The sequence below is a fragment of the Seriola aureovittata genome, chromosome 2 (assembly GCF_021018895.1).
Source record: "Seriola aureovittata isolate HTS-2021-v1 ecotype China chromosome 2, ASM2101889v1, whole genome shotgun sequence".
Taxonomy (NCBI): Eukaryota; Metazoa; Chordata; class Actinopteri; order Carangiformes; family Carangidae; genus Seriola; species Seriola aureovittata.
This window is the reverse complement of record NC_079365.1, coordinates 8,351,591-8,374,540: the sequence shown is the minus strand read 5'-3', so window position 1 is coordinate 8,374,540 and position 22,950 is coordinate 8,351,591. Positions and strand designations below refer to the sequence as shown.

The 22,950-nt window shown below is 40.4% G+C and overlaps 1 protein-coding gene and 1 non-coding gene across 3 annotated transcripts; one reads left to right on the top strand and one right to left on the bottom strand.

Moving 5' to 3' along the window:
* Window positions 1-1,071: 1,071 nt before the first annotated feature.
* prkcdb (protein kinase C, delta b) lies at window positions 1,072-22,269 on the top strand. Of its 2 annotated transcripts, XM_056364007.1 has the most exons (18): window positions 1,072-1,257; window positions 7,154-7,221; window positions 10,875-11,005; window positions 11,281-11,553; window positions 13,881-14,049; window positions 16,082-16,113; window positions 16,218-16,303; window positions 16,772-16,901; window positions 17,027-17,127; window positions 17,274-17,358; window positions 17,547-17,674; window positions 18,536-18,709; window positions 18,930-19,021; window positions 19,566-19,628; window positions 19,784-19,922; window positions 20,249-20,437; window positions 20,587-20,715; window positions 20,866-22,269. In XM_056364007.1, exons 3-18 carry the CDS (start codon window positions 10,897-10,899, stop codon window positions 21,022-21,024), a joined length of 2,058 nt encoding a protein of 685 aa, XP_056219982.1. In that variant the 5' UTR covers window positions 1,072-1,257; window positions 7,154-7,221; window positions 10,875-10,896; the 3' UTR covers window positions 21,025-22,269. The 2 variants fall into 2 exon arrangements, with proteins under 2 accessions (XP_056219982.1, XP_056219974.1); XM_056363999.1 differs by lacking the exon at window positions 7,154-7,221.
* trnae-cuc (transfer RNA glutamic acid (anticodon CUC)) lies at window positions 12,015-12,086 on the bottom strand. The gene has a single exon. It is a non-coding gene; the product is annotated as a tRNA-Glu (tRNA).
* Window positions 22,270-22,950: the final 681 nt, after the last annotated feature.

Below are 22,950 nucleotides of genomic sequence, written 5' to 3'. Positions count from 1 at the left end.
CGGTATTGGTGGGTGGGGGCTGATGACTCAGCACCACGTGGATCTCTGTGCTTTGTGTAGGAGAGGAGGAGTGGGAGTGTGGACATGCTGTGGGCAGGGCCAGTATGAAAATTCATGGCTGTTTGGATCAGCCCACAAACTGCATTCTGTCTAAACCTGTGTGTGTGTGTGTGTGTGTGTGTGTGTGTGTGTGTGCAACAGAGACACATGGAAAGAGAGATAGACCAGACCAGTTGTGTATCTGAGCATACACATTGCTTTGATTTCCTGGTTTGTTGGTTCTCCTGCCAAATACACATTTTTCACTGGAGGGAAAAAATTGTTGGGGGACATTAACACTCAGCGTGTAACTGCAAAACTTTGCACTGCTTTCCTTTGTTTCGCTTTTCAACACTGATATGTTGTGTGATACACATTCAGTGTCAGGTTCAGGGCAAAGTGTTATAAAACAAACTGAATCCTGGTGAGACACAGCATCACTTGTGATAAGCTGGCTGAGAAAAGTAAATTTCCAATGTTAAAATCAGGTTTCGTGTGTTGTCAGCCAGTTCTGCCAGTGCCAAAACCTGAAGTGTACAGAGCATTTAACAATAACCCTTGACTCCATTGTATAACTGCATGATGTGTGTCTACTGCACATACTGCAAAACCATGTAGTCTCACTTCACTTCTGTGTGTGTGTGTGTGTGTGTGTGTGTGTGTGTGTGTGTTCTTAAGTCCTGGTGGGGACTTAATCCTGAATACCTTGATACACGCTAAAACAAAGGGACTCATGCAGGGAGGTCCCTACGGGTAAAAACTGCTTTCTGACGTTTGTGGCTTGATTTTAATGTTAGGGTTAGAATTATGTTTTGGATAGGTTAAAGGTTGGGTTCAGGCATTCAGTTGTCAAGTTGTCAAGGTGAGGGACTAGGGAATGCATTATGTCAATGAGTGTTTCCCACGGGGATGGTGAAACAAGTGTGTGTGTGTGTGTGTGTGTGTGTGTGTGTGTGTGTGTGTGTGTGTTGGGGAATTCACCTGGTTGACGTCACACATTCATTACTCTGCACCGCGCGCTGCCATAGAGCAGCACCATAGAGCCGGGCGGACAGACAGTGAAACAGAGGAGACAGCTTGCACTGGGCAGCCGACTTGAACACTTCCTTAAACACCATTTAAGATTTTGAAGTGGAACTACCAGGAAACCCGTGGTTCTGACACAAAACCCGATACAAACTCGCTGCAAACAATACATTTTGCAGCTCAGCGGAAGAGGTAAGTCACAGTTTCATGTGAAAGTTGTTCGTGGTTGGAAAAACTTGAGCTCGGTGTTTGAAAGTTGGGAGAAGAGCACTTGCTTGCTGGCTTGCAAGGTACCGGGTGTCAAGAGTCGCCTGTCTTTGCTTTGACCCCCTGGCTTTGGCTTGGGTTTCGTCTCACAGTGAAGCACAGCTCGACTGACTTCAGTAGCAGTAGTACAGGGACTGTCTGACTTTGGGAATGAGAGGAGCTGCTGTCGCCGAATGTCTCCTTCTCCCGCTCTGTTACACTTGTAGTTACGTAAGTGAAGTTGAGCCATGTTTTAGTGCTTTCAGGTCCAGGCAGTGTGAAAAAAAACCAAAAAAGCTTTACATGTTTCCACTGATACTGGGGAAACAGCCTTCAGGTCACCGGTAGACAAACATTCTTCGAGGGAAGTGTTGTATCCTATGGCAACAGAGGAGCCCTTTCCAGTCGCGTAGCTAGCTAGCTCAGTTATAATGGAGCTAGGTTAAACGGTTTATGTTTTATTTATATTTTTATGTATTGGAGTTAACGACCAGCAATATGACTAACAGCCAGATAAGCATTCAAGGCAATTTAAACCATTAAACGACGGTTTCCTCCTTATAGTAGTAAATTAGGAGATAAACTTTCTCTTAAAACACCTTAATTACCTCCTTAAAATGAGCAGGATAACATAAGCAACATACATTTCAACATGTTACAGTTTTGTGTATTGAGGCTTAAAAGTTGTTTTATCCCATAGAGTGACTTATTTCAGTGCATTTTTAGTTCAGTACAGTTTAGCTTAGTTTAGTTTAGTAAAGTAAGGGGGTTCTCTTAGTGATATTGGAGCTAAATTGTTAATTAAAAACAGCTCTGACAGTAATATGGTCCATACACAGTCTTGAGTTTCTGCAGACAGCATACAGCCAGAATATATAGATATTATTATATTTAGTTTACATCATGATGATTCATTGTGTGTCATCACAATATGTGGATATATACCCTGACTTCTTTAGTTTCATGGCTGGATAAGAGGGGTTTTACTGGACTGTACTTCCATTAAATCCCAGGTTTCTCTTTGGTTTCTGATCTGGTTTGACAGAAAGCTGCCAGTGTCACGGTCATTAAAAAGACAATACAGCTGATGAACAACATCACTTGGCTCATTGTGGTGTAACTCGTATTGCAGACAGTTTGTCCACAAGCCTGAAATAGCAAAGGTCCTTCCCTCATTGCACTCAGGTTTAGCAACTGTGGTTGCATTTACTCATCATCCTAATAACATGTTACTTCATTTTGTTGCCACAAGTAGGCTACATCATTCTCATTGTGTCTTACGTGTGGCCTGTTTCTCAATCATTGATTTCACCCAGAAAACGTGATGAAGGATGGTAAGGGAGTTATGCTATGGCAGTGTTAAGTTTAAGGGAAGTGTCTGTGTAAAGATTACCCTGAATTCTTGTGGCTGTAAACGACTCAGCCTTCTGTGTCCACAGTAGCTGACGTGACTTGTCCAATCCCCAGGTACCTAAACACATTATCCTATTTTGAAATATTCCTTCCATTGCTTGTGAAAGTCTTGTGTCATACAATGCAATACAATTCTGCATTTGTGGCAAGACTCTGTATCCTGTTGGTTTCTTCTGGAGGCAGTGCAGCTTTGTGAGCGCAGGTAACACTATCTGACTGCAGTTATTGGTGTGTCAATATTGGCTTGTGGCTTCATGAGCTGCTCGGAGGACATGGCTGGGACATCTGCTCAGTCAGGAGTTGCCCATGCAATAATGATTCCTCGATAATACAGCACACACATTAACCCATCACAGACCAAAATAGTTGAGACAATGTTTAAGATGATATCAAACTGTTTTTGTACGTATAAATTATTCATTTTGATTTGAGTCAGGTAAGCTTGAGTTTATATGGCAAATGAAAAGTCAAAAACCATCAACTAGTCACTTACAGTCTGAAACACTGAGCATCAGGACAGTAAAGTACTGAAAGTTGACACTAGTAATTAGTCCAGTTTATCTATTTTAATGAGATGTTATGATTTAAATCTTCTTTGAAATGAGGAAACTCCAATGCAGTTGAGAAATCTGGTTTGTTTCATTAACAGAAACAATGTTTTGTACAGCACATTCACACTCAACAAAATAATGTATTGTAAAAAGTAAAAATTTTGTATCTCCATCAAACTCGGATATCATTGTGGCAATACTATTAAAAAATCTACAACACTGTTTAGTCTCAGTATCATCAAAACTGTGTGCACACTTTGTTTAAAGTAGCCTACAATAGAATATGAAACAACCCCATACTTGCCGACAGAATACTTATTTTTCCCCATGACCTGCTGTTATGTATTATGGACAAACATTTTAGGCACAAGTTTGCTAAATCAGCAGTGAGTATAGTTTGGCACAGTCTTGCCCTTGGTCTCTTGTCACTCTCTGCACTCCACACCATGATATCCTGCTTGGCTCCCCTCGCTCAGACTTTGTCTGACTTAACCAAGGCTTTGTGAACTGTGAGCAGGGCAGAAATGGACACCGCTCTTAATGCATGTAGAGACAATACACACACACACACACACACACACACACACACACACACACACACACACACACACACACACACACTCAGCGGCAGGATTCATTCCATGCTGGTATAGCAGGTTTTACGCCATGCCAAAGAGCTCAGTGATACTCAGGAAAAAGGGAGAGAAGATCAGAAAAGGTTATCACTCCACAACAGTTAGACTGAAGTTCGTGTCCATGTGTAATGTCAGTCCTCGCACTTAATAACAGCTTGTATTAATTTGGCTATCGTTGGTGTGGATCTACCACAACACTCAGTCACCCGACTCTGACCTTGAACCAGCAACCTCAGCTCTGGTCTTGTCACTCACTTTTCTTTCCTGTCCTACTTTGACCTGATAGCGCTCTGTGTGTCTGTGTCTGTGTCTGTGTGAATGGGGTAAGGGGTGTTTGACATTAACCTTGGTTAGTAAAATAAATGAAGGCTTTGATTCTTTGAAGCCATTCTCCACTGAAATTCATTAAAGGCTGCTTTGTTCAAGGTTATTAGTGTGTGTGCGCGTGTGCGTGTGTGCGTGCGTGCGTGACCATAAGTACACTTGTGCTTTTGAGACAGGGTTAATGCGGTAATAATACATGCCATAATGCCTCAAAAAGAGTAGCAAGACTTGTGGATTAAGGACAGTTTTGTGAGACTTGCACCATTTTGCATGAATTTGTCTGTCAAAACTGGGAGTAAAAAAGAAAATCAAGTGATTGATTGGGCTCAAACGTTCAACGTTCTCTGTAACTGGTTGCTGAATTCTCGGGTGCATGGGCAGTTTGACATAAATTGCTACAGTTCTCATGGGCATTGTACACTTCACTTGTAAAGCAGTTTTGAAAATGTGCACATCAGTTCCACTCCTGCAAAGTTATTTGCTAAAGCTCTAAAAATGTCATCCTTTGAAATGATCAATGATCATAATCTGCATAATTATTTTTCATTTTGTATATTTGCATGCCGATATAGATCCAGGTAAAGAAAGAAAACGTTCATTTGTACAGCAAATTTAGATGATTGCACAGACTTGACAGAGGTACAGTAAGTAGCCTACTCTTGGAGCTCTTTTGTAGTCAATGTGTGTAAAGCTAAGAAAACAATATTTCAGCAGCAGATGCCCACTGTACAATCAACAGTGATATTACAGAAAGGAAGAGAACAGCCTTTTTCCATGATCACTGTTTAATTTCCAATGTGGAGGGATTGTTTTTCTTTGAGCTATGGTAAAGAGCAGTTTCATGATGCAATGGATGTTTACGCGCACGACTGTAGACCAGGTTGTTAGCTTTAGGAGGGAGCGTGGCCTGCCCGACTCTGACCATGCTTGTTCAGGTTCATTATAATGATGTGAAGCATGTTTGTTCAGCTCTAATTTGCTAGGCCACCGACTGGCCGAGCTCCATCCAGCCATGCTGTTCTGGGTCTGTTGTGGTCCTTTGTGTCTTTCACTCAGCCTTAGCCCCCACTCCTTTTTATGCCTCCACACCAACGATAGCCAGAGCCAGAGGCATATTGTTTTCAGGTTGCCCGTACGTACATACGTCCCATTCTCGTTGACAAGATATAGCACAAAACACAAATTTGGCACAAACATTCACTAGGACTCAAAGATGAACGTGGCGTAGTGACCTCACAAAACACCTTTGAAGGAACGCCTTGAAGGAACACCTTGAAAGAACTTCTTCAACTTTGGTACAAACGTTCACCTGGGCCAAGGACAAACTCATTAGATTTTGGTAGCTAAAGGTCAACGGTCAAGGTCATGGTGACCTCAGAAAACACACAAATTGTTAATATTTTATATGACTCTCGATAAATAGGGATGTAACCTGAAAGTAGTCTGAGTGGCGGAGGCATACAACCACGAGGCAGTAATTCTAGTTTTTCTCTGTCATTGTGTGTTGACAGCACAGTCTCTTGAAGTAACTGGTAACTGTAGAAGGAACAACACAAAGTCAGAGGACATTTCCTTAATTTTATTCCTTCACATTTCTCCATATTTTCTGATTTTGCTTACCAAATATATGATGGTATTCAGTAGAAAAATTTGTCAAAATACTTGTTTTTACTTGACGGTTCCTTCAGGGCAAAATCAAGCCAACCAGGAACCTCCAAACCTGATGTATTCTCACAGTGGCTTGTTTGATATCAACTGACAGTTCTATTGTAGTGATGCTAGGTAACAATTAAATTCTTTTGACGTGTTTGATTAAGTTTTGCCAGTCACTTGAGATCTTCTTCTGTCACTGAGGGAGACAGAACTGCCACGTACCACAAGAATTGAGTTGATTGAAATTGAGCAACTTGAAAGTTAGCGTTTGAATAATAGGGATGTGGATGTGAATTTTCAATCTGAATCTGAGAACCTTAAAATAGATATGTACTAGAAGGAAAGTTTTTGAAATTGAGAATTTCACAAACTGAAATTCAGACCACATAAAGTCAGAAAGCTGGTCAAATATATACTGTACATTTCAACACTAATTATTCCGTTTGAATTTAAAAACTTGGTCTTCAGTTGCTGAGGAGACTGGATGTGCTCCTGGTCTTGAAAATGTTTCTCAACATTTGTCATCCAAGTGAGTTTAATTAATTCTACTCAAAGGTCTTTTTCACATCAGACATTTTGACTGGTCTTAGAGTAAAGCACACATTGTTAATGATAACAACAGCTATGTCCAACTGTCTCAGTGAACCAGCATGTACAATGACAAGACAAAGTTTATCTTTTTTTTTTTTAACATCTGTGCTTTTCCATCTGTGACTTGTTCAAATGTCTTCCATGAAAAAAGGTCTATTGGTGTGGAATCAGCAGAATGTAAACCTAATCATTTAAACCTAGCTATTAAAATCTAAGTTTAAATAGACCTTTTCAATGAAACACATTTTCAGTGGGCTTGAAGTCAGGTAACTGACTTCTATGTCAAGACAAGAACATTCGACTATTTAATTATAAAAACGAATTGGTTGTCTTGTTTACATGTTTTAAGATCTGAGTTCTGCTGCATTGTACTAAAATTGTGGGACTATGTGGAGAAAACTTTTCATGGTTAAGTGAATATGAATGTAAAAGTTCACAATGTATGTCCCTTTTATTGTAAACCAATTTTCCTGTGTCGCAATAGGGTGGCTTAGTTTGAGTAAGGGTTAACCGTTTATCAGTGCTGTGTCGTCAAACAAATACTAAGAATTTCCCCACAGGGGTTAATAAAATTATCTCTTCCATCAATTTGCAGATGGCTATGATTCTTGTCTATCATGTGATGGAAACTCTGTTGTTGTGATTCTCTGCATAATTATGCCCGTCTTTGTTCAGACCTGCTGATGAAAGGCTGACACGCGAGAGCTCCCCAACCTGCTAGACCTGCCTGATCACTTCTTCCTGTAAATGTCTCCTCTAATTCAGTACATACCAAACCTTTGACTTGTGTTTGTTTAGATTAGAATGACTTCAATGATAGCCTGTCACCTGTAAATACTCAGTCATGTCTGTCTCCACTAGTGTTTTGCGCTTGATGCATGTAGTATAATGGAAGATTTGTTTTACAACATTACAACAAAAGGTTCATCAACTCAAGGTTCATTCTATGTGTTTTACTAGATAATTAGTGAATTGGGTTTTCTGCTGCCCTTATTATCACATGATTAAATGATTGAATGATTAAATGTTCCAGGAATTAATTTTTGTAATTGTTTTCATTAAACACTGGTTTTGAAATTAATTACACACAGGACACATAGCTATGCAAATAGGAGCACTCCTTAAACTTCCTCAGAGCTGATACGATATAGAACTGGAATTTCCATGCCCATGTCAAGTGACATTTAATGACACTTCCAAGTCACTTGTATGTTTTTGTTGTCATGTTTCTGCATACTATGCCGTCTTCAAGTGAGTTTATAATTTATGATTTCTTTTTGTGTTGCACAAAGGCAGGGAGCCCAGCTTTACATTTACTGGCTCTTTGCAGACCTTTCAGTCAAGGACAAAAGCTAAAGACATACCTAAGAGTAACCAAATAGCTCCTTGAGGACACACACACACTGACACACACACACACACACACGCACGCACGCATGAACACTTTTCATGTCACTGGAAGCTGACTTCTAGATCCAGTGAAGGCAAATCTGTTTCTGTCATTGAGTCTGATTTCTCCTCATGTCCACTGGCCTGCATAGTTAGTTATCTTTTTTTCTTTCCCTCTCTCTTGCTCTTTTCCTCTACCCACCCCTTCCCCAATTGCATGTGCTCATTTTTTCCACTCTCTGGGGAAACAAGGCTCTCTTTTTCTATGTAGCAGTGCATGTGTACATAAGAGAGTGTGTGTGTAAAGCAGAGAGAAAACTGGAAACAGGCTGTAAAACTATCTATACTACTAAACTACTATATAATGTATTTGTTAAACTCAGTGACATTGATTAATATTATTTTGTGTCTGTGTGTGGGCAGAGTTATGAGAGCTTGAACAGTTTCTCAACCCTCCTGGCCTCACTTAGAAAAAGTGGTTTGTTTAGATCGTCTGTAGATACTGGACATGCCTGCAGGTTCACACAAAGCTTCCAGCAGCAACAACAGAGATGTGTTATTCTCAGCCCAGTGCAGACACTTTTGAGGAGGACAGCTGGAAATACATATCCAAAATATACCTAGCATGTAAAGATGTAAGATGTATAGATGTAGCTAACATGTATTTTCAGTTACTGAAGCTACACGGGGCATAACCTACATACCTAGACACTTTTTGTAAATGTTTTCAGACATGCTGTTTTCATGTGAAAACAATGTCTTCACTCTAGCCTAATGATAACATGGTCCTCTTTGGTGCTGGTCTTTTTTTTTTTTACTTTGCTGTAACTATGACTAAAGACAGCTGTAGCGATGCTATTTCTTGGCAAAGATTGTTTACGTTTTTTTGTATCATCCCTCTTGATCCCACTTAAACCCAGGCAGGCATTTGTGATTTCAAAGTAATAGTGGACAGGATGATAGCTCAGTGTTAAGAGTCATCAGATCACAGCTAGAAAGATTATTATTCTATTTTCTCATTCTAGTGAGTGGCTTCACTAACTTAAGTGTACTTAGCTGCAGTCAAAAAGTTGGTCACATGCCAATTTGGTTTACATTTTTTTCTCAGCTGTGTGCTGGCTACTGAGTAACTTCTGACTGTTTGAGGAGTTGATGGTTAAGAGTTTTGCTCAAACGGCACCTTAGTGATGGCTACCGAGACATTACTGTTTGTCATTCACTTCCCATCCCAGATTTTTCTTGCTTGTCTGGGATATCAAACCAGCAACTACCCACTACAGATCCTCAGTGAGTCCGTTTATCAAGAATTATGTACAGCTGCACAATTATACACATTAAAACATTCACACCTGAGACCTGCTACAGCAGCTTGCAATGGGGATTTAAGAAAAACATTGGATGTTAAAGAGGATATAAACTGCAGAAAGAAAATGCGCAAGAGCTAAAATTAGAGTGCTATTATTCAGCGGACAAACTAAAAGGTGATCTGGATCCAACCAAAGCTCAAAATAGCATAGTCTACCTTTATAGGCTGAGAGGAATACATGTACATACTGTATATCACACAAGTACTGGTTCAGTCACTCAGGACGTCATAATGCATGACAATCGGCACTGTGAAAAGCATGAAGAATCAAAAACACAAACAAAAATTGTCTCCTTATGAATGATTAATTATTTAAGCAGAAACAAGAAGCTACAGTACATTGCTGTCCAGGGGTTTCATGTACATATTCATTCAAGCTTAAGAGAAGAACGTGTCTCTGTGCATTTTGCTTATAGAGATTACTACCCAGAAATGTCATTTCAAACATTATTGTGAGTTTAAAATAAAATGCTGTTTGCCTAAAACCACAGGCGTGCCATATCTCTGAAATTACTATTAAACCAAGATTATGTTAATGGAGCAAGAAACTAAAGCTTCAAGAGATCAAGTTAAGGAACTTAAAAGCTCACAAAAAGCGCTGTGTTCAAATTCTTGGAGGAATTCTGTGGGATTTTATTGCTGCTCTGGGAATTAGGTCGTAGGCTAATATGCCCTCTGGGCCCTCCTAGTCTGTGACGTAGCACTTGTGTGACTCTGGTGTGAAGCAGTCTGGATAACTTCAAAGGTTCAGAAAGTGTTTGTTAGTACAGTTCCTTTATATGACATGAAGCTTGACTGACTGCCCCCTAAGTTTAGAAAATTTCATCCTTTGTAATCTCTGTTATTACAAGGCCCCTTAAATGGAAATGTCACTAGTTTTAACCACTGTTTTCACAATATGACAGAACACAGATTTACTGAACACTGTGTACCAAAACTGAAAACACAGGACAAGTGTTTGTCCTCCTGGTACTGTGGTGGTGTGGTGTCCTACTGATACCGACTGCTCCTTCAGAAAACATGTTTGTCTTCAACTGACTAAATCTTACATGATACATCGGGACCATTGTATATTTCCTGCATTAGATTTCCTACATTTCATTATTTTAAAGTTTACGGAAAAAGTTCAGCTGAAAAACAGGACTACCACTATTTCCTCACCAGATTAAAAGTAGTCTACATTTGTCCACTCAATCACCAAGGAAGATGCTAGTGTTGACAGTTTTCTGATATAGTGCTGCAGAAGCCCTTCCAAGACACATATAAAATATCTACAGCCAACTAGTTGCATAGAAACTCCACTGCTTATCTGTTAACATTAATTTGTCTTTTCCTTAACACTGGGGCTTTCTGTTTGTTTTAGAAATGTGATCTTTTTGACTTTCTGTCACTCTCTGTCTCAGTCTCTCATCCTGCTCTCAGTTCAGGATTACCACTCTGTTCCCTCTGCCCTCACTTCTGGCAGGTAGTTTCCAAAGTTGTGTCTTGAGTTGGAAACTTCTGCTTCTTCTGAAAACACTTGACTGTTGCCACTGACTTTCTTCCTTTTTGTTTTAAGTAAAAGCCATGAGCAATCCAAATACAAGATGAATGTGCATGTTTGTACGTAAATGTAAATGTCAGTCTTTTTCTCCATTCTAGGAGGCTTAGGTGAGCCGTCACCATGGCACCCTTCCTGCGTATCAACCTCAATGCTTATGACGTGGGCGCTCTCCCTCCTCTTTCTGACCCTCCCATCTGTGCCATCAAAATGAAGGAGTCTGTCAACACAGGTATGTACAGATGCACACATACATGTGTGCAATCACAATTTCATTTAGACAGGGGAGTGGAACAGTGAATAGGGAGACAAGATGTCCCCAGTTTAATTGTCTTAACAGTCACCATCTGCTGGGCTCAAAAGTCCATAAGTCCACAAGCAAACTGGCTCTCTACCAACTCCCGGTACTTTGTGTTTAAGCCATTCCTGTACTATGAATTTCCTGAGAATGAAAACGTAAAAGACAAGCCTTTTCTTACAAAGGATGATCCCTATGTTCTTTCACAGAGCGAGGAATGACCTTGGTCCAGAGGAAGCCCACCATGTATCCATCTTGGAAGTCCACTTTTGATGCCCATATCTATGAGGGGCGTGTCCTAGAAGTGGTCCTCATGCAGAGCATTGAGGAGCCTTTGGCCAAGGCCACGGTGGGCGTGTCTGTACTCGCAGAACGCTGTAAGAAATCCAAAAACAGTGGCCATACTGAGTTCTGGGTGGACCTTCATCCTTCGGGGAGGGTCCAGATGGCCGTACAGTTCCTCTTGGAGGACAGTGATGCAGGTAAAACTTCTACAAGGCCTCAGAATATTTGGTTTAAAATCTTAAAGTGTTTTTCTGTAATATTAAATATGTTGAAGTTCACAAAAAATATCCATAAATATTATTTACTAATAGTTGAACACTCAAAAAGATAATCTGCATAATCAGAACTGTGTGGGTGTGCTTTCATCAGATTTCATTGACAGTGGCCTAGAAACATAAGCAAGCAACCCCACAATTATCACTATGTTTAGATTCAAATATTGTCAAATCCTAATTGGTACTTTGAAGTATGTTCTTCACCTTATTCCAACTGAACCCAGCCCATTTCAAATCAGTGAAAAGAGCACAGACAGAAATCTCTCATGTGAAACATCCAAAACATTTTCGTTTGGTTGTAAATTGTATGCCTTTGTCGGCCCCCAATACTTAAAGTAAGTTGGACATTAAGAAAATATGTTTGCAGGGCTTCTTAAAAAGTTTTCCCTGACCGGGAATCGAACCCGAGCCGCGGCGGTGAGAGCGCCGAATCCTAACCACTAGACCACCAGGGAGCAGTTCTCCTTTATAAAGAAGACAGTCTCGTTACACCCCTCCATCCCTTCTTTTTCCTTCCCCCCCAGAATGTCACTCTACTGCTGTACTGATATGTAATGCCCTCTACTGGCAGAAAGGATCCTGATCAGAGGTTAATTTCCCCGCACTTTATACACACAACCACAGCTGAACATGTTAGTTACTGTGAACCTCTCTGGGTTGAAATGTGGAATTATCCTCCAGGCCGACTGCCCTGTTATAAACCGTCTGCCTCAGGCTGTCAAGGGTTAATCTGCATGCTGGTGACATATCTCACATTGAGCTTGTCAGGTGGTTACAGGTGTGGCCATGTAGCTAATGTGCTGGAAAAATTCTTCAAGGTCATGTAGGAATTTGACCTCAGGGCTGGCTTTACTTTGCCTAAGTAGCCGGTGGTAAATATTTGTACTTGGCTCAATATATAATGACAAACAGTGTAAGCATGCATTTTTCTTGATACAATATAGTAATGGGTTCACTAGGACGTGGGTTAATCAAACATGTACAGCGTATAAGGTCTATTTTATCCTTTGTTAACCTTTCAATGAAGAGTTTTAGATCTCTGTGGTGGGACACATTGAAACATTGGAATTTTTTCAGTAAAAATTCCATGTAAACATATTGAATAGTAGCACCACCATGAGTTGCACAAGTTCAAAATCTTACTGCTATCATTATTAGCCTCCGTAAACCTATTTTAGTTTCATTTCAGCTGCCAGAAGCAGAAGTGAAGCAGTGCTGGCTGGCAAGTTCTGTATTTGCTGTCAGCTTAGCAGCCCAGACAGGGAGCCCAGCCTAGAGAGGTTTACAAACTGGTTCTGTGTAGGGGGAGTTTCTTACGTGGGAGTAACACAGTTGGGGTTCACTGTTCAGGGTTGGAGCGGGTCATGAGACGGAGGTGTGCCTCCTGTTATGAAAGAGCTCCCTACTCCATCAGCTCCCTCCTACACACTCCACAGGTTTCCTGAAAAGCAGCCCGGAGTATTTTTAGGCATGTGTGAACAGCCCTCAACACTGTCTGCCTTCCCTGTCTGTGCCTCTCTTGCCCTCTCTCTCACTCCCACTTTCACAGCTCAGCTCACTGAAGCGCTGTCCAGACATAAACATCTGTCAGTAGAATGGCAGAGAGGAAATTAGTTTATCTCCCTCACCTCATCACTCTTCCTACTTTTCCTTGTCTATCAGTTGTCTCTTTGAGGCAACTCCTTTTTTTGAATTGTCCCTCTTTCTAACCCCTCCCCCCCTCCCTTCCTCCCTCCCATCCACCCACCTACTCTCCCTATCTCTCCCAGAGCTTCTGCTTTCTTTGTTTACCTCTCTCACGCTGTCTTCTCTGACTTTTGACCCCACCACATTGACTTGCATCAACTGGAGCTGCTTATCCAATAAGACATTTTTTGCCCTCCATTTACCAGCAGCGCCTGTGGCTTCTTTCTCTAGCTAACAGAGATTTTTTTACTGAATACACCTCGGCTATTAGAACTGATGACTGATTTATGATAGTGCCCACTGTGATGTCATTAAAAGACCATCAACATAGGTAATCAGCTATGTAGATTGTAAAAAAAAATAGGATGGTTAATAAATAAAAAGACTCCCACCACACTGCATTTTATCACTATCATTTTTATTTGCCTTTGGAAATCAAAGTGGATTTGCATAACACTTCGATATAAAGCTGACAAGCAGGTAAGCTGTGTACTATTTGTCTGTAGAACTGAGCAGAAATGCAGTAATTTGGTTTGTAAATTTTTGTAAATCTCTTCCCTCAGCGGTATGTAAGCCATCAATGAAGGTTTCTCCTGAGGATGGAGTCACAACCCTCAACAGGAGGAGAGGAGCTTTCAAGCAGCCCAAGGTTCACTTCATCAAGAACCATGAGTTCACTGCCACTTTCTTCGGCCAGCCCACCTTCTGCTCTGTCTGCAGAGAGTTCCTCTGGTGAGATGCTAGGTTCTGCCTTTGTTACATGACAGCTGTCGCTACTATGTCACTGTTATGTTTGTGTACTTTAGCTGGTTAGCATGCGCTGCATTTCTTTCACTTTGACCGTAAGTGTGATGGAAATGTGGAGACTCAGATGATGTCTTAACCAGAAGCATTTACTGAAGCTGGATAACTAAAGGGAAAAAGAAATGAGCAGTACAAGTTAACACTGACATCCTAACTCTGAAGGAAGGATCCTAGATAACCATGTTCAACCTTATGCCACATATTAATTGCTACGTGTACAAATAAGATTATTCTTCATGGAACCACATCACAGTCATTCATGTGTGAAGATTCTCGGTACTAAATTTTATACAAAGAATAACGTTTATCTAAGTCACATTGTGTGTAACTATTAAACATTCAAAGCCTTCTTAGAGAAGAGGTGTGTAAATCATGACCCTGAAGAGGTTATGGTTTTAGGGTGCTATGACTATTCATCGGTATCTCTGAGGATCTGTGCTTGGTTGCTATGGTAACTGCCAATAGGGAATGTGCAGCTGAACACCCTCAGCTGTGCAAGAAATTAACAATGAACCATTGCTTACAGTAAAAGAGCTGTGTGTGACCTGTGGAGAGACATGGCCTTACACCAGAGACCTGAAGACCTAATAATAAAGGCAAAATACCTAAAGAGCAAAAAAAAATCCTTCACACTATATTTGCATTACAGTGCGAGACTATAGCAGTAATGCTACTCTGTTTAGACATGACTTATCCAGAAGCAGATAATTTGCCTGTCAGTTTGTTGTGCTTCTGCACCGGCAACAGTCTGGGCTGAAGTTTTCAGGTTGTCCATCTGTCCGTCTGTCTGACAGTCCAATTCTCATGAACGTATGATCTCAGTCACACCTTTAGGGAATTTGTTCAAACTTCTCACAAACATTCACTCGGACTCAAGAATGAACTGATTAAATTTTGGTGGTCAAAGGTCAAGGTCACTGTGACCTCACAAACACAAACTCATGATCTTAATTATGACATGATTTAACACAAATGTCTAATAGATAATAATGTGTGATGATATTTTATATTCAAATGGTCAAAGGTCAACTTCACTGTGACATCATAATGTTCTGCAAAAACACTTCTTGCAATTATTCAAAACTGTAACTCAGGAAGGGGAGATTGTGAGGGAGGCATACAACAACGAGGCAGTAATTCTAGTTTTTCTACAGTATTATAATCAGCATTGTATTTTTATTAAGACTTTATTAATACACTAGCACAGCTTTAATAATTCCAGACCATATGTGCCAACACCTACTGTATATTCCTTAGGTACCAAATGGGAACAAAAACATCAGTTGTCCAATAAGAAAAGTCCAGCCCCCAAAGGGTGTTTATCAAAAGACCAATTAGTAGCGGTTCTAGTTTCCTAAATGGAGCAGTCCTGGGGGGTAAGTAATGGTAGAAACAACAGCAGGGCTGCTATTGTCAGAGTGAGTCACTGTCTAGGCAAATCCCACAAGGTTGTAATGTTGTGTTCCAACTATGTCAGCAGAACCTACTGTGAGTCAAACTCCTCCCCTGTCTCTCAAATTACAATGTTATCTATCCCCTTTACAGACGTGAGGAGATGTTTGTTTTAGTGACTCTGTGGCCATTACCACACTCATACAATAATAATCTCTTGATCTAAGATGTGAAAGATGTCTTCCAGTTTAGTGATAACAAATGTAAAACCCCTGAATAATTGTGCCAGTTCCGACAAAAGGTCTTTCATGCTTCTCTAAGTTTGTTTTTCTTTTTTTTTACTTCCACAATACTTTGAAGGAAAGTTTGCAGACAGTTCAGAAGTAATTTAGTAGCTGCTGCATATTATGCTGCTTATTATCTCCATGCTACAGTACATCATTGTCATCACAATCCTAGTAATGAAAATCATCCTGAGTATATTGCTCTGATATCAGCATCACACTTTTCCTTCTTCTTTTCTTGCTTTATGTCACACATTTAACTCCATTTCTTTTCTCCCACTTAGGGGGCTCAACAAGCAAGGTTACAAGTGCAGACGTGAGTGTTTATTCTTTGTTTAACTGCTATCTGCATTTTTATCACATTTTATCCTGTTGTAGTCTTCACAGTTATCACAATATTTGGTCTTTTTATTCACCCAGAATGCAATGCCGCAATCCACAAGAAATGTATCGAAAAAATCATTGGCAGGTGCACTGGAACAGCAGCCAACAGTCGTGACACTGTGGTGAGCAAAATGAATGTTCTCCAGCATGCTAAACTTGCACCTTACACCCCAGATCTGACACTGACATGGAACTGTATTTTTGTTTTACAGTGTTATCTTTTGTTACTTGTTCCTAGCTATAGTTCAATGATAATTTTGTTTTTCTCTCACGCTTTATTATTTTATGACTTATGCACTGAACGAGGTAGACCATTAATCATTAACTTAGTCACTGTTATTCCTAACATAAAGAATGCAGTGCTTTGGCCCATGTGAATACAGATCCAACCAAACAGGGCCAAACCCAAATGTACAGACAGCATCGATATTAAATTCAGTATTAAAATCAATGGAGACGTGCTCAAATATTAGCTGTGGGATTTTATTTTGACATTTACTTGCCAGACTACCAAAGTTTACTACATTCGTCAGCTTTAATTATCAGAGGGCAGTTATCCTTGGGTTTAATGGATTTCTGTGTGTTTGTAGTTCCAGAAAGAGCGCTTCAAGATTGATATGCCACATCGCTTCAAGTACTACAACTACAAGAGCCCCACTTTCTGCGACCACTGTGGCAGTCTGCTGTGGGGTCTCTACAAACAGGGCCTTAAATGTGAAGGTGACTCTAAAGTGTTCATTGTTGTTTTTTTTTGTTTATTTTTGCTTTGTCTCCAATGTTTTATATGCTCTACATCTGAAATTGTATTCCCTTTCACCATTTGACATTTTTCCTCCTCTGATCAGACTGTGGCATGAACGTACATAGTTACTGTCAGACGAAAGTGGCCAATCTGTGTGGAATTAACCAGAAACTACTGGCAGAGGCTCTGTCTCAAGTCACACAGGTTAGCACAGTAACAAAACATGTCTTGTAGTTTGTATTGACTATGTGTACATGTTATGCCAGTCGGGGTTAACACATTAAGAACAAATTATTCATTGTGGATGTACAATGTCATGAATGTTTCAGCATAACTTTTTTCCTCCTTAGAAATCTATGAAGAAGTCTGATAACTCCAATGCAGAAAATATTGGGATCTATCAAGACATCCAAAGTGCAACAGTAGACCCTAGTGGTAAGATGTGCTCATTGTAGCACAAACTGTAACTGTTTTTAAAATGTATTTAAATCAGGTGTTATCTTTAAGGGTAAATTATGTGGTATTGTTTCTGATAGTCTGTTTGACATAATTTATGTTATCAAATCATTTGCATTCAGATTTGCATATGTACTTACTATCTGTATACAAATGTGTATTTATAGCAGGTGGCAATGGCAAGGCAGGTGATGGCCTGAGCCCAGCCCCATCAGCAACTATAGTCCCGCGGGTACACCTCACCACCAACCACCTGGTGTTCCACAAGGTGCTAGGTAAAGGCAGCTTTGGCAAGGTATGCCCTGTGGTTCCCCTCTCTAAACCCTTTCCTAAATATAACATTAAATGATTGTTTGGACACAAAAATGGAAGATTCTGTAAACTTAAACCATTGCACAAACATGTGCATTCCAGTGTTATTATATATACATAGTAAGAACATCACACTCATCCTGAAATTGTCTACATGTATTAAACTTTGTAGATGAACACAACCTAACAAATATAACAAATGTGAAAAGAAGGAATAAAAAAGACAGAAAAGTTCCAAATCTGCATGTTTTAGGCAGTTTGAAATGATTACAATTACTGAGAAAAACAAGCATGTGGGGATTAATTCTAATACAGGTGGCCTCTGAAGGCCACACATCATCAGGAGACAGATTCTCATCTGTCATCAAAGTCTGTCACTGTCTTTCCTTGAACCACATTTTTTAAAATTTATATTACCAACTCTCACCAGCTCTCAATTTTGATAGACTCGGCTAGATACCGTAGTAGATCAATACATCCCCCCACTGTCTGTTAAATTGCTTCCCTCACACAATGGAGTGGGAGATGCTTTTCAGATGAGGAAAGAGCTGTGTGTCTCCATCACTATAGATCCCCGGAAACATTTGACAAATCATGCAGCCTATAATGGTTGACATATTTGAGGAAAACATAGAAGCCAAGTATAGAAGGTTAATTTATATCCAGGCCCCTTGTAGCCTGGTGGCAGTGCAGTGTCCTCACCAAGATAGAGCATGTAAGAAAACCAAAAAAAGGAAGAGATATAAATAACTTCATTTTGATTTGTTTGGCTATTATTGTACCCCATGAAACTCCTGTGATCACACTGATGAAGTACTCACTCTAAGTGACTCTGACACCCCAGGTGTTGCTGGCAGAGCTGAAGGGACAGGGTCAGTACTTCGCTGTGAAGGTTCTGAAGAAGGATGTAGTTCTCATGGATGACGATGTGGAGTGTACCATGGTGGAGAAGAGAGTCCTGGCCCTCGCTTGGGACAGCCCCTTCCTCACACAACTCTACTCCACATTCCAGTCTAAAGTAAGCACACACATACTTAATATCTCAGCAGTAAAAGCTTAAAAGGCATGTCGTGTGATAGGGAGTCAATCTGGGCCACAGCGGTAAAGGCAACAGCTCCCAGTTGTTGATAAGAACCCCCACTCCCAGCCCCCCTTATCTGAATCCACTCTCTCTCTCACTCTCTTCGTGTCTCATTTGTCTGCAACAGTGAACTGACAATAATGTGTTGTTTGCACAGGAGCACCTCTTCTTTGTAATGGAGTACCTGAATGGAGGCGACTTGATGTTCCACATTCAAGACAAAGGCCGCTTCGACCTCAACAGAGCCACGTGAGTACACTTGGGCCCTGTTCAGACCTGGCATGAACATGCGTCTTCAGTGATCCGATAACAAGTGGACAGCTCTAAGCACGTCAGTTCACACCTGATGCTAGACTGCATCTCGACATGTGTCTCAAGTGACCACTTGTGATCAGATCTCACTTTCCCGCTCTATTTGCAAATAAATATGAACACGTTGTTTTTAGCCAGTCAGACTATGACAAACAGGTCCATTGTCAATGTGTTTAATGTGTTAGAGAGAGAAAGAGAGAGAGAGAGAGAGAGAGAGAGAGAGAGACATCGGATGAGTGATTGGATCTCAAATGCTTCCACAATGCTTTTGGGTGCATTCACACCTGTATTAGGAGCTGACCACTTGTGATTGGATCACCTGAGATGCATGTTAATGCCAGGTCTGAACAGGGCCTTGGATACCATGTAAAGAATTACGATTGATGAAGCAATTTTCATTTCTGTAAGGATCTGTAATTGTAGCTCTTAATCACTGTAACACTGTGTTTAATGATCGTTTTGTGCACATTTCAACCTTCAGATTCTATGCTGCTGAGATAATAGTGGGACTGCAGTTCCTCCATGCAAGAGGTATTATCTACAGGTAAGACCTAATAACCACCATATCACTGGTGTCTGCAATCTCTGTGTTACACGCTCAATCTCTTTTTGGATTTTAGACTGCAGCATGTCAAACAGTATATACTGTAGCATAACTGGTTGTACTTTGCATATATCTCTTTCTGTGACTTTCTGCAGAGATCTGAAGCTGGACAATGTGATGCTGGACAAGGATGGACACATAAAGATAGCGGACTTTGGCATGTGCAAAGAGAATGTGGTCGGAGAGGCCAGAGCCACAACATTTTGTGGAACACCAGACTATATTGCACCAGAGGTCAGTTTTAAGACCTGGCTGATAGTACATTTTGTCATTTCATACACTACTTCTCCATCCAAGTCTTTATATATTATTTGTATTTTTATATTTTCTGCAATTAGTGTGTGTGTGTGTGTGTGTGTGTGTGTGTGTGTGTGTGTGTGTGTGTGTGTATATATATATATATATATATATATATATATATATATATGCCACCTTGTGGCCATTACGGGACATGGCAGTGTTTACAGATAAAATCACACCACAGTCTCCAAACATTCCTTTATGTCCTTATTCTCCTTATGCGCTTCTGATGCATTTTGTGAAACTCTCTTTTGTCACAGATCCTGTTGGGACAGAAGTACACCTTCTCAGTGGACTGGTGGTCTTTTGGTGTGCTAGTGTATGAGATGCTGATTGGTCAGTCACCCTTCCAAGGTGATGATGAGGACGAGTTGTTTGAATCCATCAGGTCGGACACCCCTCACTACCCTCGGTGGATCACCAAGGAAGCCAAGAACCTGCTTGAACTGGTGAATAACTAATATATGTCCCATATAGGCGAATGCAGCATTTAAATCATACATATGGATATCATAGCATGCAACTCTCTTTTTCACTATATAATATTACAGGGAGTAGTTTCTGTAATGAAGTTGTCTGCCTCTCGTCATTATTTCAGTTGTTTGAGCGAGATCCTAGTCGCAGATTGGGTGTGGTGGGAGACATCCGTGCACATGCATTCTTCAAAATCATCAACTGGCCAGCACTGGAGAAGAGAGAAGTGGATCCCCCTTTCAAGCCCAAAGTGGTATGAGCCTATGATATTAGTTCTGAGCAAACTATGTTTTTTATCATGAATCCATTTGTGTAAATATAATAGTGTGCATCTAGGATACTGAGTACTTCAGTGTGCTTTGTTACATTTACCTAACTGAAATCCCTGACCTTCCACCCATAGAAATCCCCCAGTGACTGCAGCAACTTTGACCGAGAGTTCCTGAGTGAAAAGCCTCGCCTCTCCCAGGCAGACAAGAACCTCATCGACTCCATGGACCAGGCAGCATTTGCTGGCTTTTCCTTCGTCAACCCTAGACTAGAAAAAATGATAAGCAAGTGAAAAAACAAACAGGCTGTTCTGGGAACGCACTCTTAGCCCATCACTCCAAAATAGACTCCTTTCCTATTCTCTTTACCTTATCAACTGGATGGATAACAAGAACATGAAAAGATTTGGGTTTGACTCTAACTTATTTTGCTCCTCTATCAAAGTATGAGATAAAATAATAATAGGATGTTTGCTGGTGTCTAAAACAATAATCATGTCTCAGCTGTCAGATTATATAGGTGTATAAAACAGTATAAAGCTCCAGGAAATTAAGGGAAATTCTGAAGAAACCAGTGTTGCCATAATCAATGCTGGGGGGGATTGTCCAAGAACCATTGTGTTTTTTCTTACTTTCTGTCATTTTTCATGTGATCACGTCTTGAATCTGTACGAATCATCTAATGTACTGTATCTCAAAATTGAAATCCACAAGCATAAGCATGAGCCCCTTATTTAGTAATACAAATATATACAGCCACCATCTCGCATGCAAGTCAGGAATATTCAGTGGTACATACAGTATTCACTCTCACCCTGTGTGCTTTGCCTACTGTATGTCTCCCAGAACATCCCATCTGTGTGTGTTTGTGTGTTACCACATGCATACAAGTGTGTGGGTGTGCGCAGGTATTTTCTTAGATGCAAATGGTGCTACTGGACTTAACATTGTCTGTTGTTGAATGAATCCTTGAGTTATCGAGGCATCATAGAAAGAATTGTACCATAAAGATGGGAGGACTTTAAATCTTAAGTAAGGCTGTTGTGGAAGTGAGTAGCCCGTCCCCTCAATGACTGCACTCTGTCACATACCCTCTAAAGAGTTCATTTGTTTTTCGTTTTAATTTAGCACAAATTTCTACATGGCAGTCTTCTTGTCTTTTGTGTGCCACTGATGTCAAACCTCATGCTGTACATCAAACTGAAGCGTAACACAAACCATTGTTCAGTACATCATGTTCATTTTCTGGTCTGTCAGCAGACATACTGGAAAGAGTTGCAGCAGTGGTGTGGTACTATACCTGTATATCTACAGTAGCTGTGTAGACAGGTGAGGGGGAGAGGGGCCTTTCACTAGAAGCACAGGGTCATTGGAATGTGTTATATTACTTGAATATAGGAATTTTTTTAAATGAAAATAGTAGTGCTGTGTATGGAAATCTAATATGTATGTAACCATGAGCTGTCTCTGAGTTAAGGTTGTACTTTTTTTACTCTCCTTGTCTTTTACATCTGATTATAAATAAATATACTATAAACTCAAAATGTCATTTATATTTATCACTGTAGACTTGTATGCTACAAAGCTTCATATATAAAAATGTATTTATTGTATCTTACAAAAACAGAAATCCTATTGTAAACAGAAATGCCTTTACTGTGGCATAGCGTCTGCACCACCTCACCACTGAATATGACAAGTCCTGTGTGAGGGCACCAAAACATCTCCAAGTGCCACAGGAATGGTGTTAGTGTGAGAGAAAGACCAGTCAGGCTTTACTGTCGTCTAGCGGTCAGGTGTTGTAATTACACCCTTCTGTTTAACGTGTGGACGAAAGGCATTCCTGCAGTGCGCACGGTTTATGACCTGTCCTCGTCCTCTGTCCCCAGCAGTAATCCACCGCCTGCTGCAGGATATGGACACTGAACAAATACCAAACATGAGGCAAGAAACGGCAGCCTGCACTAAGAGATAAACCTGCTTAAGTTGTTGAGAAATTTGCCTTTATGCAAACAGCCTTAACCCAGCATTCAAGTTATAGACCTTTTTAAAATGAAATGACTCCACACAATTGTCAGATTAAAAAGCATGGTCCGAAAACGAAAGAGCACAGTCAAACAAAAACAGATAGATTTTATTGTATTTGCTAAATCTAAATTCCTTACTCTAGTTTTATAGTCTTCTGTTAGAGAGCTTACAGAGGGAGAACCTCTACACTT